This window comes from Antedon bifida, chromosome 11 (assembly GCF_963402885.1).
Source record: "Antedon bifida chromosome 11, ecAntBifi1.1, whole genome shotgun sequence".
Lineage (NCBI taxonomy): Eukaryota > Metazoa > Echinodermata > Crinoidea > Comatulida > Antedonidae > Antedon > Antedon bifida.
In genome coordinates, this window is record NC_136236.1 from 12,542,568 (window position 1) to 12,562,519 (window position 19,952).

Genomic DNA, 19,952 nt, shown 5'->3' on the forward strand with positions numbered 1-19,952 from the left:
TTGCGTGGACGGGGTATATGTACGCGTCCCTCTAATGCCTCTTGCGTTCTTGATGCATGGACGGGGTATATTTACGCGTCCCCCAAATGCCTCTTGCGTTCTTGGTGAGTGGACGGGGTATATTTACGCGTCCTCGTGCCTCTTGCGTTCTTGATGCGTGGACGGGGTATATTTATGCGTCTTTGTGCCTCTTGCGTTCTTGGTGCGTGGACGGGGTATATTTACGCGTCCTCGTGCCTCTTGCGTTCTTGGTGCGTGGACGGGGTATATTTACGCGTCCTCGTGCCTCTTGCGTTCTTGGCGCGTTCCTATACCCCTTGAATCGTGGACGGGGTTTAGTAGAAGGCCATTCAATCGAATTAGTACATTTTTATGCTCATTTTATGTATATTTATAAAACAAAATGTAAAAAACTGTTGTGCACCTTGTATATTTGCATACGATGCATGTGATTAATCAAATCCAAATATTTATTTTCATTCTATTCAGGTTTTCTATATTTAAAAGAGTACTATAAAGTAATTCAAAATATCAGTCCATATATGGAAATAGTATGTATTTTAAAACGAATCTGCCTATTTATAACCATGATATAAATACATAATAAAAGGCATTTATTAAATATACATTCGCGTGCAACGATGTTTTATAGCTCAGGCTTTAGCTGGCTTTATTTTATTGATCCATGTCCAATAATATATATTTTTTAAATTTATAAACTGTTTTAATTTACTGTAATGAATACAACTACGGTGGTACATCATTTATGAGCAAGCATTTCAATTTAAGTTGATTTGATTTGCATTTATTTGGAAAATCGTAACATACAGTAATAACATTATTAATATACTGACGTACGTGAAAATGGGGCAATTATTGAATGTTGTCGAGGAGAGCTCGAAAACTTGGTGGTTAATATGTGTCTGTAGTTTTACATTCTAGGCCTCCTACTCTATTTTAGTTTTACATTCTAGGCATCCTACTCTATTGTAGTTTTACATTCTAGGCCTCCTATTCTATTTTAGTTTTACATTCTAGGCCTCCTACTCTATTTTAGTTTTACATTCTAGGCCTCCTACTCTATTGTAGTTTTACATTCTAGGCCTCCTATTCTATTTTAGTTTTACATTCTAGGCCTCCTACTCTATTTTAGTTTTACATTCTAGGCCTCCTACTCTATTGTAGTTTTACATTCTAGGCTTCCTACTCTATTTTAGTTTTACATTCTAGGCCTCCTACCCTATTTTAGTTTTACATTCTGGGCCTCCTACTCTATTTTAGTCAGAGAAGAGTGAAATTACAATCTTATCTGATTTTCATGATCATAATGAATTGTGGGATATCATCTTTTATGTACGAGTATTTAATATAAGTGGATTTTTCATCAACAAAATTAAATTAAATATAATAAAATAAAACGCACGTCTCTGCAGGATGGATTTAGTGTAGTTGGTAAATAATATCGGATGGCCTAAATAATATCGGATGGCCTGAGTATGTTTGATAACCTGAATATGAATTGGAAGTATCAAACTACTCATATATATTCATGTTCAAGGTTTTGTATTTACATTTTTACGAATATAACACTCTAACTTCTTTTTCCTTTTCTAATTAAACGATCGAAATGTTCAGTTATAAGTTATTCAAAAGGGCGTTTTGCGCACACACAGTCATAACGTTATACAGTATATAACTGTATTAAAGCGTTCCCACTAACAACGCAACGCAACGCAGTGCTGTATTGCGTAAGTACAAGTGGGAATCGACGACGCATCAGTGCTGCAAACATCGTAGTTTTTAATTCACGCAGGCGGGGGAAAACAATTATTGGAAGGGAATTTTCTTACGTTGCGTCGCTAGTGGGAACCACGCTTAACACGCGCGAACAAGCGCCCCATCTTATGCGCTGTCCGAAATAAACTCATGCCTCCCCTTTTTTATTTTGTTCGTTTTTCTGGTTTTTTTTATTCTGTAAGTTTGAAGTTCAATACGGGAACTCTACACTTTCCTTACATTAACTCACTCTATAGTAATATCAATGTATGTCTCTTATACATATATTATCTAAAGTTACCATACTTATGACGTGTGCTCTGTGTCGTATTCCTATCACACAGAAATACTGTACATATTGTTTTCGTTATGTGTACTCAAATTAAATTTATAATTTTCTTTATCATTCTAGTGTTTTATTTATTATAATTGGCTAAAACTCAGACATAAACCCGTCCATAAAATACATATTGCACTAAATACGTAAAAACAAATATTTTATTTTTGTATATCACAACATTACATTTCCCCTTGTTCATTTCTGAGGAAAATGTTAATAGGAGTGCAGTCCCCTGAATACGCGGGGTCACAAAGAAGGTGTGAAGATACTACGAATAGATTCGTCAGCCCCGACAAAACATATAATTATATTTTTCATAAGGAATTCCATATTTTTGGCCGTTGACGCAAACCATAGTTTTCGAACAAAAACCAATTCAGAATATCATTTATTAAAAATCAAGTAATTTCCATGGCAACAGATGACTCACCTGAATCATTAAAGCGTTACGTATCTACTAATGAGTTACGGTGTGATATTTGATAATACATTGAATGTTGTGTACATAATACATTGAATGTTGTGTACATAATACATTGAATGTTGTGTACATAATACATCATTGCTACTTTAAAGCATTCATGTTCACAGAACTAAGACACTCGAGTTTATTATCAACATTGCTTTTAGTATTCAAACTTCATTCAAATTTCCTGTTGTAGAGTTCTAATATTTGCTAATACTAACACTGTTCGGATGCAGAATAAAGAGTTTATTCCGGCCTCCTCATCATGTTCTTTAACAATGTCACCTATAACACCCATCATCTGCATCACCAATAGGTTAAAGCTTTATTCCCACTAGCACTCAACGCAATGACGTAACGCAACGCAATTGATTTGATCAAACACAAGCGATGGGATATTCGAACAGTGGCTTGTCGCTAACTCGCTTGCGTTGCGCGTACGTCCTTGCGTTGCGTCTCTAGTGGGAACCACGCATAAGGACGTAAGCCGCAATGCAAGCGAATTGACCAATCAAAAGCTAGGCTTATTCCAACTGTTGTTTGTGATTGGTCAATTCGTTTGCGTTGCGGCTTACGTCCTTGCGTTGCATCGTAGTGAGAACCAAGGTTTATGGAAAAATATTTATCTAGTACTTTCAATAGGCAATTTAGAAATAAAGCGTCCCATGTACATCCCAAGTGATGCCTGTATCATGGAAGGTCAAGGTTTATTGTTTACGATACAGGTGTCACATGTGAAACACATGTGGGACTGTATCACGGCATTTGACTATGATACTGGATACAGTGAATCGGTTTAAAAACTATGGTATGGAAACAAGAGCAATGTGACTAATACAAAAAGAACCAGAGTTAAATAAACATGACAGCCTAGACGAATCGTTATAAGTTGATAGGTTAATATTCCCATTTAATGTAATATTTTCATGATGCAGCTGTACTGTCAAGCTATTTAAACGGATAACATCTTCGGGTTGTACTATTGATCCGTTGATAAGATGCGGCATTGTATCGCTGTAGGCGTCTATTATCTAAGTACATGCTTAGACGGTAATGCACCTAACTTCTCTTAACTAAACGAACATGATACGACAATTAGTCGTACATAAACATTTTAATTAGATGCGAGGTTGATGGATATTGTAAGCAGAATTCAACGCTGATGCTGCTCGTCATTTAAATTGCTAATGTAAACAGTTCATGAATACCGTAATTGGATAATTTTTACCGAGAATTTGGTGCTTTATGTTTAATGACATTATGTATAACTAATACTGTTATCGTGTTTTGTAAATTATACTTCAAACACAATTAGAAGCACACAAACATCGCTTTAAAGCTTGGTTCTCACTAGAGACGCAACGCGAAGACGTAGACCCAACGCAGGCGAGTTGACCAATGACCAGCCACTGTCCGAACAATCCATTGCCTGTGATTGGTCAAATCACTTACGCTGCGTTACGTCCTTGCGAACCAAGTGGAACCAAGCTTAAGCAATTAAAGTCATCCAAACATCAACAAGACGATGACCCTTCCCGGAGAACATGATTTTAATCTTAATGTTTAAACAAGTTGATCATACCCAGAACCGTTTGGATGTTAAGATCATTCGGGAAATTACCTTCTGCTAGCTTGGTTCTCACTAGGACGAGGACGAAACGTAATGACTTAGACGCAACGCAATGATGTAGACGCAACGTAATGACGTAGACGCAACGCAAGCGTGTTGACCAATCACAAGCGACAGTTCGGACTATCCATCGCTTATGATTGGTCAAATCACTTACGCCCTTGCGTTGCGTCCAAATGGCAACCAAGCCGAAGTGGTTCATATAAAACGTATATTCCACAAGGAATACAAAACAAATAAACGAATGACAAAATAAAATGCGTTAAAATGGCAGTGTTTTGTTTACAGAGTCCTTCAAACCCACATACTGCACTGGAACTAAATATTGTTAGGAAACAAACAAACAACACAAAGCCAGTTGTAATGGACGAATAGTCATCATGAAAAGGTAGTTTTACAAGTACAACTTACAACAATAGACTACTCAATCCATCTACTTTTAGTATCAACAATTCTATTTTGGTGTCGAGTCGAGTGACTGTGCAAAACCAGTCGTTTGACGAACTTCCTTGTCGTCTGCTGACGTAATTTACATTTTTTACAAACAGGAAGAATTATAGTTTTAACAATAAGGAACTGGTGGTACTAACTCTTATTTTGTATACGTACTATTATAGTAGATAGATAGTGTACAAAACAGACAATTCTAATGCAATATCACTACACAGGGCAAGCTAGCTATTGTTGTTGAACTTCCAACATTTTGTTAAGACAGATACTAGGGGTATACTAGGTCTTCTTGGCTTAGGACTAATAAAACAGTACTGGTGTTTCAATATTTCTGTATTTACCAAGAAAATGGATAGTTATAAGCAACTGTTGTTATACATTGGAGTGTTTACTGCTATTGTACTTTTTGCAACCGTTGACGCAACTTATTCTTCCAAGTCAAGTAAGTATTAACGACAACATGTATTCTTTAGTCATCATAATAACTAAGACTTTACAAGAAGGGGGTCATATGCAGGGGTCATGTCATGATAAACAATGTTTGACAAGGGGTACAGTTGACGAAAACACGAGAAAGTTCCGTTAAACGACGACAAGGACTATGTTCGATGATGGGTCTAGTTATAAACGAGAGGCCCAGTCGACACGAAGACTCTGTTCGACGAGAAGGTGATTCGACGATTAGACTCACCGGTCATCGGATCGGCATTAGAGTGTCAACAGCCCCAATAAAATCAGTTGTTTTAAGAAATATTATATTATGTCTCCACCACCAAGGTTGTTAGGTAAGCTGAATTTGTTTCACGTAAACGAGGGGGGCGTGATGTTGGCTATTATTGACCAGCCTCAACATTTATAAATATCTTTCATGTTCTAGAAACATGTTTTGATGGAGCACGTAACGTGACATATCGATGTGTTAACGGTCATTGTGACCCATTAGCGGCATTCTCAAGGTGCGAATGTGATCCGGGTTACTACGGAAAATCTTGTGATAAACACGACAAATCATGTAAGTTATCGTCATTTATAGTCTTACTACGTGAGTATTATTCTCTATATTGCTATGTGTGTTTGTTATTGCCTACTACATGCAGTTTATTTACACTTCATCTTCCTAGCAAAGCCGCGGAGTTTAAACACACCGCGCGCGGCGTCACTTTGCGTTTTATATGGTGTGTCTCCCGGTGTGTGTAAACACTCGGGAGTTTTGCCATGCAGTGTGAAAGGGGGAATTAGAACGTAGAGAATAATACAGTTTTTAAAAATACGTTATGTTTTATTCGATATAGTTTTGAGCGAGTCTATAATTGGTCTGATCATCCTGATTCCAGTGCTCATATGGATTATATTAAGAGTGTATAATCGTAAGTTGCCATTTTGCTTACTAAGCTTTCGCGCATTGAACAACATGTTATATCGTAGCCTATGGGCTTTAAAGTGACCCTGGCGGTTTTTTTTATATTTGCATTGCATTTGGCAGAAGGTTGGATTATAAATAATGTAATCTGAAAAGGCAAATATGAACAACGCCTGAAGACAAAGTTGGTTGTCACTTTTTTAAGAAAACTGTATTTTAATGAGAATATTTCAAAATAGCATGCGCGCAACTGTCGTCAAAGAGAGACACAACAATTTAAAACGCGCGTTTAAATATTGATGAAATATTATGGTACGCGGGCGTCAACTTTGTACGTAGTCACTGTGATGCATTTAAAAATAAGTTGTACGATTAACAATGGTCGCACGTATCGACGAGTTTGTCTTTTTTAACAATAGGGCTATTTAACTAATTCGAAGTCACAACTAGAATGTGATCGTCTTAATTAGTATTGATGATACAAAACAAAATGAAGAGTCTTTATTTTAAAAGATAACATGCAGCTTACGACCTTTCAATGAATGTTTAAGTACCAAAGCGGAAACGTGCAAATGCATTGCTTATTTATAATGATAATATGCCTGCAGGTTTTCAACTTATATTACTTATTATTATAATATGAACTTGTCAAAATAATGTCAAATTGGTACATTATTTTCAAGTCCTTAAAGATATAAACAATTTGCTTTAAAAGAAAGCCAATAAGTTTAGGTGAATTTGTTATTAACACGACAAAAAGGGCACTGTAGGCCTACTATATTGTCCAATCACAAGCGATTGATCAAGTCACAATTGGTCAAATTACTTGCGCTGCGCTTATGACACTGCGTTGCGCAGTGGAGCGGAAAACGGGAGGGGCATGCACATTTATTGTAAGGGCATGTGCGCGCATAGGTTGCTAGGCTAGTGGGAACTACGCTTTAACAAGTTTTATACGCGACGCTCGTTTTATTTCACCTGTCGTTAACTTTGCGGCGGCGATGTAAATGTTTCTATTATTTCTGTATGGTTTTAAGCGTCTTTGTTTCCTTAACTTGATGAATCATCAGATTATTGCTTTATATAACAATTATTCACTCACTCAGTCCATCATAATAAACATCTGCATTTTACAAAGTCATTGTATTTATCCTATTAATCTCATCAATGCTATAATAATATATGTACATTGCAAAATAAGGTAGTTGTAATATTTCACTAGTCTCCTTGATATATCATTGTACGTGGAATAGACACCTAAAGGTAGTAGGCCTAAGGTGGGGGTATCGGGACACCGCCCAGTTCCGTTTACCACTATTTCTTGTCAAATTATTTGAATCGAATCCCGTCCCAGATTTTTATTTGATGAGTTAGAAGACATTATTTTACTAATTTCTAATTAATAATTTTTAAATATTATAATTTTAGGAAAGCATAGAATTTCCCGCAACAGTTTGATACGTAAGCGACAACGTCCTAGAAGTACTAGACGTTCGGTCGAAGACGGTCGTCGTAGGGACGACGACGACGGCAACAGCCAACCCGTCGGTGGCGGCGACAATCCTCCGAACTACACGGAGGCAGTAAATAGCCCGGATGGTACGTTATCACAACACCCGTACCCATTATTTATGATGTCATCGACGACGCAAACAGACACGTTTATTTTACCAAGTTATGATGACGTATTGAAAGAGAAAGAACAACACGAAGGAGGAGGAGGAGAAACGGCGAAATAGTGTATTGCCACAATGCGTGGTTGCCACTAGAGACGCAACGTAAGGACGTACGCGCAACGCAAGCGAGTTGAACAATGACAAGCAACTGTTCGAATAACCCATCGCTTGTAATTGGTCAAATTACTTACGTTGTGTCCTTGCGTTGCGTCGCTAGTGGGAACCAGCTTTAAGACTATGGTAAAATGTAGTAACAAAGAACGTGGTGCCATTGTTAAATTGATCGCAAACTAAAGCAATAAAAATTTCTGGATTATATAATTTTACATTAAAGCATTCAAATATTAAAATTAAATGTGACGTACAGTTTCTGTGTGGGGTAGTGCGTACGTGCTAGTTCATAGTGGATTTATCGGGTTTATGTATATATATATTTCTTTTTGACGTTATCCAAATTCCTTCACTTGCACTGATGAAGGGCTAGTGTTGCCCGAAAGCTCTGCTAATTTTTCTGGCTGTTTTACTTTATCGTTTTGATTTAGCTTTTCGCTTTTTTTTTGTATCTCCTGATGAGAGAGAGATTGAGATCCAGCCACTGATACCCACAGCATTGTAATTTTTTCAGTAATTTGCCTTTGGATTTATATATTTTTCTTATATATAGAAAAAACAAAACTAAAACAAAACTATTTTCATATATATCGGGAGAGAAAGAGAGATACATAATCGGACAGAATACATTAATCGTTGTAATATACGCAAGGAAATAATAAAACGAAAATAGCCTATTATTGATTGTGTTTGTGTGTTCTATCTCATGGTATGTGAAGAAATATTTTAGCAAATTAGGCTCTATAATAGGAATGATTATTTTAAGAGTAGGCCTACTACAAAACTTTATATTATAATATAAATTATAATGTTCTGCCGTACTATTAAAATAATTTTAATTTAATTTAAACTGTTGACATCACACTACATATTATATATTTATTTATATTTTATCTATAAGAAACATTTCGTTGTATCGTAATTCTAACTGTTTTCTGCATATTATCTGAATTAAGTAACACATTCGAAGTTACGTAAAATAAATAAATCATCACTTTAATAGACAAAAGCGCCACCATCTACATGTCCTTAAAATAATCACTATAATTATATAAATGAAACGGATGAACAAATATTACATAGGCCTATAAGATTATTAAATATTAACAAATAAAACGCTGCCGTTTTATTAATCACTAACCATTATACCGCCCTCTATCGGTTTGTTTTGAACTGTGCCCATCCATGCATAACTTCCGCGATGATGTAATGTTTATTTACATCACGGTAGATACAATCAACAGAGAATTGCACAACGGTTGAGAAATACATACCATATAAAAATGATCGCAATAACTTCAGCAACAGCCAAATCATTTTACACACACACATACCAAACACAGAGAAGAACCCACCGAGAAAAGTAAGTACTTGTATTGAGCTATAAATTTTATAAAATGTTGTGGTTGAAACCACTTAAATAAGGCTAGTAGGCAGGCCAGGCACAGGGGTTTATTTTAGGAATATATTGTCTATACGAGCTCTAGGCCTAGAAAGCAACTTTAGCTTTAGAAACTATAAGATTAAGAAAGAAAACTACAGCAATTTCGGTTTATACAGATAGATAGCAATTGTAGGTATTAAACCAAAAACTAAATATTTTATATTTCCATAGAAAAGTAAAAAAAAAACTATTATCATCATGGGACAAAAACGTCAAAAATTTGGCCGTACAACTGGAGCAACGTTGAGACGACATCGCGGAGTATTCTTCTACAATTTCCATGATTCAGAGGTTGGTCTGATACAAAAACAAGTAGAATATAGCAACAATGTAAATGAGAACTTAGAAAAAGAAGAGATATTGACAGAATTTGAAGAACAGTTTGACGATGGAGGATTAGAAGTTGGAAACCGTCGTTCTGGCCTAGGTAATTTACAGTCAAACTTGTTTACTTACATCAGAATAAAATCACATTACATAGCACACTAATTGCAGGGATCTTTCACACAACACTACAACTCTTGGAAACACAATTCGTCCACCAATTCAACAACAATACTTCTGTATTTGAAAACTTCTATTGTATTTACTGTGCAGTCTCAGACATTTTTTCTGTTTTATAAACTCTGTCTACACTATCAAACTTTATGTGATATGCCCATATCTATACATGATGTCATATCACTAGCATATTTGGGAATATCACTACCATATTTGGGAATATCACTAGCATATTTGGGAATATCACTACCATATTTGGGAAGTTTGATAGTGTAGACAGAGCTTTAAAACAAATTACTTTTAACGTTTGTTCTTCCTTTTCAGATCACACAATTCCCTACTCTCTTAATAAACACAAGCGCTGGCAGTTACCAAACCTATTAAAGGAAAATATTAAATTTGATAGTTCACATGAGACCAATCAATTTGAGGTAGTTTTAGTTGAAAACAGCATGGGCTATTTTGGTGAATACCGAACAGACTGCATCGGGATCCATAAAAGTAAAGGAGAAATTCACTCAAAGACACCACGCAAGAGGTACGCCCTCGCACGTAACCTACTAGAAGCGGAGGAGAACGCAAAAGTATCAAACGCTAAAAGAAATAGTGGAAATCGCAAGAAACGTACGATTAACCAAGTGGAGGAGGTTGAAACGCCAAAACCACTTCCTCGTCTCAAGTACGAAATATCTTACGAACGATCAAGAGATCAGTTTCCAAACTTTAAAACTAGAGATTACAACCGACATTGCAGAGGTAATTTAAATATTTATTCATTTATTTTGAGTGAAATTTATCATTTCGTTTGCTGTTTCACTATATTTTAGGTTATTCAAACCAGTGCTGATATTTATACATATTTTCTCATTTCGTTTCTTTTTAGATATAGGAAAAGTAGAAGCTAAAGACACTTGTAAGAAAACTCAAAACACGTTTTTCAACTCAGAAAAAATGGCAGCAACAGACGAATCTGACTATTGCGATCACTTTGACACTGATGATGGTTACCTAGGTGATGAAGAAAGCATGATCTATGTGCGAGATTCAGAATCACAAGCGCCATCTTTAGGAGACTTTATTAATATTCTTAAAAAACCAACAAAATCACAAAAATCAGGTAAATTAAAAAAAGATTTGAAATGTGAGGAAAGGAAAAATACAAGAAAAGACAGAAAATATTTCATAAGTCCACCAGATACACCTACTACTACCACAAATACTGAGGCACCTGCACCTGATGAACCGGTAGACAGCAGCGTTCCAACAATCCCACCTTCAAGAGCAATACTCATCCAGAAGCCTTACACTATATCTGAAAACTTGACACAAACATTTGGAAATGACTACATAGAGGGCGCTAGCACACCACGAAAGTTTATCATTGACGTGACATCACATCTTATTGAGATCCTTAAAGAACGAAGAATGGAGAAATCTTCCAAGGAAATCAAGAAAATGGGGAAAAGAATCGCTGTCATTTTTTCTAACGATCAGAAAGATACAGAGGGTTTCACTAATTATTCATGGGCCGAGAACGAAGAGTCATCTATTGAAGAAGTCGAAGAATTTAGGTTGGTCAGTTTATTTGTTTAAATTCTAAATCAACAGTAGACAAGGTCTACATGACACAAATATATAACAACAGTATAAAGTATGTTTAACAACAAAATGTTTGTTAATTAACAGAGTTCGCTTGTTTGGGTTGAACACCGTCGCCGATGATTCACTGACGAGTGCCCTGCTGCAGAGAGACAACAGAAGCTTCTCTGTTGCAGACATCATTGCCGTAGTCAAGGACATTATGAAGCAGTTGCCAGAAAACATGTAGGTACCTTTCATACTACATTTCCTATGTTGTCACTTTTACACAATGTTCTTCTGAACTATAATTATAACTATAAACTATAATAAAATTGACGTTGATTTTGCAGGATTTACACGGACGTCAAATCGTTGAATAATCCTCTGTCACATCTTTCCTTCAAATCGCTTCAAACCCATCTACAACAAGTGTCAGAGGTCATAACCCCAAATGACCTGTATCAGAGACATGCTGCAACAGTACCACCAGAGGTAAGTTTACAATCTAAATCAGACTAGGCTCATGCATAACTTGTGTTTTGATATTGAGAACCTACAAAGAGTTTTTTCTTCTTTAGATTACGACAGAACTTGTGCAACAACCAGACACATGTGGAATCTGCTATGTTGATCTACTTCCCTCTAATGGTGGAGTGTCCGCAAGTGCTTTGAACTCGTGTCAGCATTGGTTTTGCGAAGAATGCTGGAGATGCCACATTCGAGCAAGAATTGGACGAGGTGATTGTGCCATTCTCTGTCCAGTAAGTCATAAAATGAAATGACTATTTTATTACACATGTTGACAGTGAGAACATTGTTTTCATACATGACCTGATTTGAACCCATGATTCTAGGATTGAAAAATAAGCACTAATCTACAAGACCACAATTAGAATCATCTATTAATTAGTTTTTCTTTCAAATTGTAGGAATACAAATGTGACATTATCGTTGACACACCAACATTAATGTCATTTACAACGACTGAACAATTCCAAAACCACACTACTCACAAGGAAACCAGAATGGTGGAAAGTGATCCAACATGGATTTGGTGTCCAGAACCAAATTGTGGTTATGTAGGGCGAGTGCAGCAGAGCAGAGACACTGAACAAGGATTCATTCCTTGCGAGTGCGGAAAATCTTGGTGTTTAGAATGTAAAGGCGACGTACATTGGCCAGCACTATGCAAACAAGCTCACGAGTATGTTAGGACAATTAAAAAAATGGGTCAGTTTAAAACTAGTATTATTTCTAGTTAATTAATCAGACTAGAGGTGGGGTGGGATTAGACCCAGAGTGGGATTATACCCGAGGATATACAGTATTATTTATAGTTAATTAATTCTAGTGTATCAGTATGTTATACTGAATGAGTGACAAAACAATTGAAAACTAGCATATTGTTTGTAACCTCTGCCAGTCTCACCAACAGACACCAGAAAATAACAACCTACAATTATAATATTTTCAGAATAAACGCAAACTAAATACTGATGTTCTCAATACATAAATATTTTACATATTTTTTCAGAGTTAGACAAGCGAGAACACAGAATCTCCTCTGTACAAGTTAAACGATGTCCGCACTGTAAACGAGCTATGGAGAAGAACGGAGGATGTCCTAATATGGTCTGTGTTTGTGGACAGAGCTTCTGCTGGGTTTGTTTGAGGCCTCACTACTATTCACCATCCTGCAACCAAGCAGCTAAAACTCATGAAGTGAGTCTTATTCAGCTATTTAGTTTCATTTAATTATGATATAGGACGCTTTGATTTCTGTAACAAAGTGATTCAACTGGTAGATACAACCCCTACACCTTCCCAAAGATACCTGTGTTTGTGGAGCTAATGTTTTACGTCTTATCCAGAGCCGATATCCTGACCGTGGTGTCCAGTACACTTGCCTTAAATGATTGCAGTTGGCAACAACTTGTTACATTGCAACTTATAAACTGTTCAAAAGCCAAAGGAATAATTCATGTAGTTGTGAGTATAAGTGATTAAAAATGTTGGCGTTTATATTTTGCAGGTCGTTGAACTGTACCCAGTAGCCATTGGTGTTACTAAGGACGAGATCCTCAACAAAGCTACAGATTTCAGGAAGTTGTCAACTAAATCAATATTCACTAAAATTGAGAGAGGCGTCATTCGTTTACTTACTAAAATGGTAATTATTATTTGAAGTGTGGTTCCAACACAACAAGGATGTAGATACAATGCAAGCGTGTTGACCAATGACAAGCAACAGTTTGAATAACCCATCGCTTGTGATTGGTCAAACCACTTGCGTTGCATTACATCCTTGCGTTGTGTCTCTAGTGGCAACAAAGCATTAGGAATAAGATTAGTTATGGCAAATTTTGTAATTTCTTTTATGAAATAATTATTTTTTTTCTAAAGCACACAAAAGAAATCCGACAGAATTCTGACAAACCCACAATTGCCATCAAAAGTACTTCAACATCTGGTGAGATGAGGACATGCAGTTGGTGCAGCAATGAGGAACATGACAAGATTCACAAAGAGGTGGTGACCATAGCACAAGAAATGGCAGAGTTCTATACAGAGGTATGTCTTAATTTGATTTGAAGAAGAAACGGAAAAAGTATTGTACACAATGCATCACACAAGTTTAATATGAATATATTCACAACTTTTTTTATCTGTAAACACATTTGCAGTCATACTTAAGGGAATTTTTGTTGTTGCAAACATGGCACTATAAACGTAACAAGATTCTCAGAGTAGTTGTAATTTGTTTAAGATTTGTTCATACTGTTCTAAAGTATAACCATTATAGAGTGATCTTAGTACGTTTATTTTATTAAGAAAGGAAAGGCAATCAGTATCTAGTTTTGTTACATTTTACTTATCCTGTTTTCAGACATATCATTTGTTGGAGTGGACATTCGTTTTTCTAGCTTTTATTCCAACCAACAAACTATTGAGGGCGGTATCTAACAATGTTGCGCAACTTATCTTTATTCTCGAGATGACGAATGAGGTTTGTTTGTTTGATTAAATATTTGGTTAAGTTATTAGGATGGCATAATTCAAATTGGGTCAAACCTAATAAAGCTTGTCGACCAGGTTTGGTTTTAGGCAATAAAGATCAACAGGGGGAGGGAAGGGGGTGCATGACATAAAAAGGCCTGTAGTGAGAGGTTAAAAACAGATAAGGTAAAGATGCTTTAAAATATAATTATTAATATAAAATATGAAGACCTCTGCTGGGGAATTTGGGTGGGTAGTGAAAATTTCAGACGAGGCACTTGCCTCATGCAGGCTGCAGCCATGCATTATTTAGTAAAAATAAGTAAATACATTTTTATTTAATTATTTCTAGATTATCACAAAACAGAGAGGTACTTCTGAGATGGAAACCAAAACAAAATTCAAGAAAATGTTGAAAAACGGCAAGAAATGTCGCAGATTGTTATATGAAACTATAAGCTGTAAACGAAAGGACAAATTACAAAATAGCGCTGGATAAAAACTAAACAATGGAAAACAAAAAACAGTATAGTAATATTATTAAAATATTAAGAGGTATTTATGAGATGGGAACAAAGACAAAATTCAAACAACTTTGGCAAGGAATGTCATCCAATGAAGGACATGCAAAGAAAATGACTGATACCAGTAGATAAAAACTAAACAATGGAAAATAAACCAAGTCTCGTAATATTATTTACAAAATAGATTATTTAAAAAAAGTCACAGGTGTTTCTGAGATGAGAACCAAGACAAAAGTGTATCTTGTCATGTCAACACACTTTATAATGAATTGGATATAAGCGGCAGTAGAAGACAATTCACTCTCCATGGGATTAGATGGATGAGAGGGATGGATGGATTAGATGGATGGATTAGATGGATGGGGAGGGATGGATGGATTAGATGGATGGATTAGATGGATGAGAGGGATGGATGGATTAGATGGATGGATTAGATGGATGGGGAGGGATGGATGGATTAGATGGATGGGGAGAGATGGATGGATTAGATGGAGGGATGGTATTCTATTACACACTGGCAAAATGATTCCCGAATAGAAAAAATATTATTTCATTATTATTTGGAAAATAAATGGAAACCAATAAAGACACACAGTATAAATGTTCTACTACAGTATATATTTATTTGATTAAAGATGTATTGTCCCCCAAAAACATGAAAAATGAAGATTAATTAAATCAGACTTTGAATAGGTTATTTTGTAGTTTTAATAAAGTTAATCACTTCCGTAGAAAAAAAAACGGAAAAAATAATGTTTTCACTTATAAAATAACATAACAAATGGTTAAATTCAACCAAAAATCCATTGGCTGGCAGCCAATTTGACCATTTTTTGCTTTAAATTCCATTTTTTCAGGTAAATAAATTTTTTTTTTATCCAATTTTTGGTCGAAGTCAATAACTATTATGCGACATTAAAATGGCATATTCAACAAAAAAATGTTAAAAATTATTTTTCAGGGGGACAATACATCTTTAATATTAGCAATATAATTGAATACGGGTATTCACTTCTTTGTGCACAGGAAATAAAACAGAAACCAAAACGTTGTATAAACATGCAAAGACATTATAATGCACTTTATGTACAGAAAGAAAAAAAGAAACAAACCAGCTAGAACTATTATTTACTTAATAATTCACCTTACTTCTTATAGAGCAGTATCAGTAGCACACACTACGTAGTGGAACAACATAAAACAAATGAATAATATAATGAAAGAAAATACAGTATAACAACACACACACATAACTAAGAAAAAGAGCCTTGGAATAATGTGTTTTTGTAACTACTTTTTTTTGAAATTTTATTTTTGTTAAAATATTTTTAAATTCTATTCATATAATAATTTGTTTAGAATAATATTGCCAAACAGTTAAAAATTACTGTATCTAAATAAATCATACCCTTTCTGTCAACAAATAAATAAGATATGCTTTGGTCTGCTGTATATATGGGAATGTGATAATCCACAAGGGTCACTACCAAGTTTCTGGCCGCAATATAACAATACATATACACTATAATAGCATAGCATATTTACATAATATTAGGGAGTTCATATAAAACATAATGGTAAAGTCATGATTCTATTCATTTGCATAGAGTGTACCTTTGCCAACAGTTGCCTTAAAGATGTATTGTCCCTTTGACTAATTCCAAAAAAATAAAAAATAACAGATTTCGAAAAAAGGTGGGTCATTTTGAAGTATCATAATAGTTATTAACTTTCACCAAAAATTTGTCGAAAAAAAAATCATTTAACTGAAATACAGACGTTTTTTTGTTAAAAAAATAACTTTGACTTCCAGTCAAAGTTTTCAATCAAAACATATCCCATAATGAAACGCGCTTGTTTGGCTACTCTGTATGCATAATCATAAAACTTCCTCACAATCTGTGTGAAAATACCTTCTCAACCGTGACGAGTTGTAAACAATCATAATTAGCATATGCATAATGCGTACTCGTGGTTTGAAATCTTTGTTTACTTTCGCTCGTGACGATTTTCCAGACGAAATGTAATCAAACTAATTTACCTGTTAATTACGTAATCTTGTTGCTTTTGGCTCGAATTTTCAACTTAAAGTGAATAACTTTAATATTACTTTGATATGGCCAATTTAAATTTAGAATATTTTGACCTTCATTTTTTTGTGTTTCAAGGGACAATACATCTTTAACCAAGGCAATCTAACAACAGGATGCTGAGCTCCGGATATCAAAGGGTTTATCGGTGGCTGCGACACGATCAGTTCCAAACCCGTTAACAGACACTGTATGCCGTGGGAGAATGTACATTGTACAGTACTGTTGGTATTTCTTGCAGGCAGACATAAGATCAAAGGACTGTTACAAGTTCCTATCTTGGCAAGGCGAGCTCAGTGTCCTGTTATTAGATTGCATTACATTACCCGTTTTTATTTTGATTGAATACTTTGAGGCCTAGCCACAACTTCAAAGTATTGAGGAGTGTAGGTTATTTGGATTGAATACTTTGAGGCCTAGCCACAACTTCAAAGTATTGAGGAGTGTAGGTTATACCTACAACAGGTTCAAAGCTGGGACGAGGACTGCATTCAGGAAGTTCAAAGGTGAAACTCTGAAGAAGTCTCGACGCAAATATGTAGATCTCCATTTTACCTAAACTTTCTCCCAAACATGAGCGTCTACCTACAACAAAATTATGAAAACAGTTATATTTGATTTTTTTTAAAACACTGTCACAGCACATAACTGAATTGTGCATGTTTAACAATACAATACTTTAATCAACAATGTATACGAACATGGAAATTTAAACTTTTGCTTAGGTCAAGGGTCATATACTGTAGGACACACACACACCAATGGGCCACTTACAAAACATAACTATACTATAGTACAGTATAACATTAAGGATAAATTTGTTAAACTAAAGCATTTAATAAACAAAAGATTAGAGGAAATAAGACTTACCGACACCAAACGGCATAAGCATGTCATGTTTGATGAAGGTCTTTCCGTCAGAATCCAGAAACCGATCTGGTTTAAACTCAGCAGGGTTTTCCCAATATTTTGGGTCCATGTGGATCAAAGATAGATTGATATTAAAAGTAGTATTGGCTGGTATATCATAGCCATTTATAACCGTATCAGCAGTAGTGTAATGTGGGATAAGAACGGCAGCAATGTTGGATAGGCGTTGCACCTCACAAATTGTGGCTTCAAAATATGGTACTTTTGGTTTGTCTTGCAAGGTTAGGGGGCGCTCTCCACCAGTTGCGCTCTCTATCTCATCCTTGATCTAACAAAAGAAATGACATTTTTAAATTTTTGAGTACCTACTATTAACCATAAAAATTTACTGGATATAATTTTCTTTTCTTTATTGATCTTGTATCGCTAAATAAATGCATCTTAAAAAAAACATAACATGCACACTATACAAGACCTTTAGAAGAAGTAGTAGTAGTCATTTAAAAACAAAATACTTACTCGTTGTTGGACATCAGGGTAACAGATCATGTAAAGTAAGAACCACATAATGGTACTTGTTGTAGTTTCTGTCCCAGCTAAAAATAGTCCCAAAATGGCACGCCATACGTCATTTATATCGTCTGAATCGGTTTTGCCTCCCAAATTGGCAGATTTCCCCGCTGCAGAGGCGTCTTTTTTCGCGTCATAACTGCCGCTTTCCGTGTTAGGAGATTCTGTTTTCGCAGCATCGTTTTCAGCACTAGCATCTTGTTTGAATTGTAGCAGTAACATGTCAATAATGTCCCGGATGTTATTTTCATCAAACGTATCAATGTGTTCTTTAACGTGTGATTTTAAAAATGCTATTATGTTGTTTACATATTTGTAACGCTTAGAATGAAACCGCATTAGAAATGGTATTGCTTCTTCTATGCGAGCAAAGTGCGTGTACTTAAAGTAAGCGCTTACGTCATCAAGTAGGCTTTGGAACTTAGGGTCGTCATACTCGTATCGTTTACCAAAACTCATAGAACATATAATATTAGATACAGCGTTTAAAACACATGTTAGAGGGCAGAATTTACCTCCGTCTTCCTGTTGAATTGAATGACATAGTTGATGAGCTTCTACACTTATCTGTTCCTCAATACTTCTTTTACCCATTCCAAAAAATCGTAGACTTGTGACTAACCATCTTCGATGCCTTTTCCAATCCTCTCCATTTTCAAGTATAACACCACCTATCAAATGCAAGAACAATGACTACTGCTCATGATGGAACAAACAAAAAGACTGCAGCCTCAGTACTACTACTAGCTAGACTAAATTAAATTAAAGAAATTAACACACAATCACACTTTTACAATAAAAAACTAAGCATTAACTTTAATCATTTTCAACTTTCTAGCAGCAGCCTAGATAGTACTATTATTAAAAGGCGACAATAGCTTTTCATACCACCTACTCCTACAGATCTACATCACGTGACTGTAGTGTAAATAGTACTACTGTTCATATTGTCTTCTTTCTTACCTTTTACACCAAACTTCTCTCTTACGCCTACTAGGTCAGGCCTATCCGAAAAAACATCCCCTTGTTTAATTAGTACATCCTTAGCAAGCTTGGCATCATTAACAATGACATTCCTTTTAGAGCCTATGTAGAAAGTGACAATCGGACCGTATTGTTTAGCCCACTTCTTGAAAGTATCGATAGGATTCGAACGGTCGATCCACGGGATTGAACCGACCACAGGCAGCCTCGGTGGACCAGGCGGTAACTTTAGTAGTAGGCCTTCGCTTTGGCTTTGGGTATATATGATAAATACAGCCGTTAATAGTAGAATTATAAGGCAAAGTGTGAAGCTGTTAATATTCTGAAGATAACCTTGAAACAAGTATAATGTCTCCGCCATTATCTAGATAGAAAATAAAATCATGAAAACCTATGAAACTTTTCATGTGGCGATACGACGTCGTCTGAAAAACTTTTCTCCCGGGTGGTATGGTGCGCCATACATGGCAAAATTAAGAGAGCGAAAGAGGGCGTATTATTCAATATTTCAACTATCAGAGAGGTGATATTAAGCCGAAGCTTTAAAAGAGCTTTGATTTCGACCCATTTTGGGATGATTTT

General features: G+C 35.6%; 3 protein-coding genes across 4 annotated transcripts; 2 read left to right on the forward strand and 1 right to left on the reverse strand.

Moving 5' to 3' along the window:
* The first annotated feature begins 4,736 nt into the window (after positions 1-4,736).
* Positions 4,737-8,480, forward strand: LOC144855749 (uncharacterized). The gene is made up of 4 exons (XM_078713669.1): positions 4,737-5,104; positions 5,540-5,674; positions 5,955-6,029; positions 7,451-8,480. The coding sequence occupies exons 1-4, from the start codon at positions 5,011-5,013 to the stop codon at positions 7,759-7,761; spliced, it is 615 nt and encodes a 204-aa protein (XP_078569795.1). The 5' UTR covers positions 4,737-5,010; the 3' UTR covers positions 7,762-8,480.
* A 652-nt stretch (positions 8,481-9,132) lies between these two features.
* LOC144856568 (uncharacterized) lies at positions 9,133-15,451 on the forward strand. Its single transcript, XM_078714587.1, has 13 exons — positions 9,133-9,172; positions 9,425-9,680; positions 10,079-10,510; positions 10,638-11,325; positions 11,441-11,578; positions 11,686-11,827; positions 11,914-12,096; positions 12,265-12,565; positions 12,870-13,057; positions 13,368-13,505; positions 13,739-13,906; positions 14,223-14,342; positions 14,685-15,451. Exons 2-13 carry the CDS (start codon positions 9,452-9,454, stop codon positions 14,829-14,831), a joined length of 2,874 nt encoding a protein of 957 aa, XP_078570713.1. The 5' UTR covers positions 9,133-9,172; positions 9,425-9,451; the 3' UTR covers positions 14,832-15,451.
* A 1,580-nt stretch (positions 15,452-17,031) lies between these two features.
* LOC144856569 (cytochrome P450 2J5-like) lies at positions 17,032-19,787 on the reverse strand. Of its 2 annotated transcripts, XM_078714589.1 has the most exons (5): positions 19,350-19,786; positions 18,902-19,057; positions 18,336-18,583; positions 17,817-18,144; positions 17,032-17,531 (listed from the first exon to the last, which is right to left on the reverse strand). In XM_078714589.1, exons 1-5 carry the CDS (start codon positions 19,729-19,731, stop codon positions 17,338-17,340), a joined length of 1,308 nt encoding a protein of 435 aa, XP_078570715.1. In that variant the 5' UTR covers positions 19,732-19,786; the 3' UTR covers positions 17,032-17,337. The 2 variants fall into 2 exon arrangements, with proteins under 2 accessions (XP_078570715.1, XP_078570714.1); XM_078714588.1 differs by having other exon boundaries at positions 18,336-19,057; positions 19,350-19,787.
* Between the last annotated feature and the right edge of the window lie 165 nt (positions 19,788-19,952).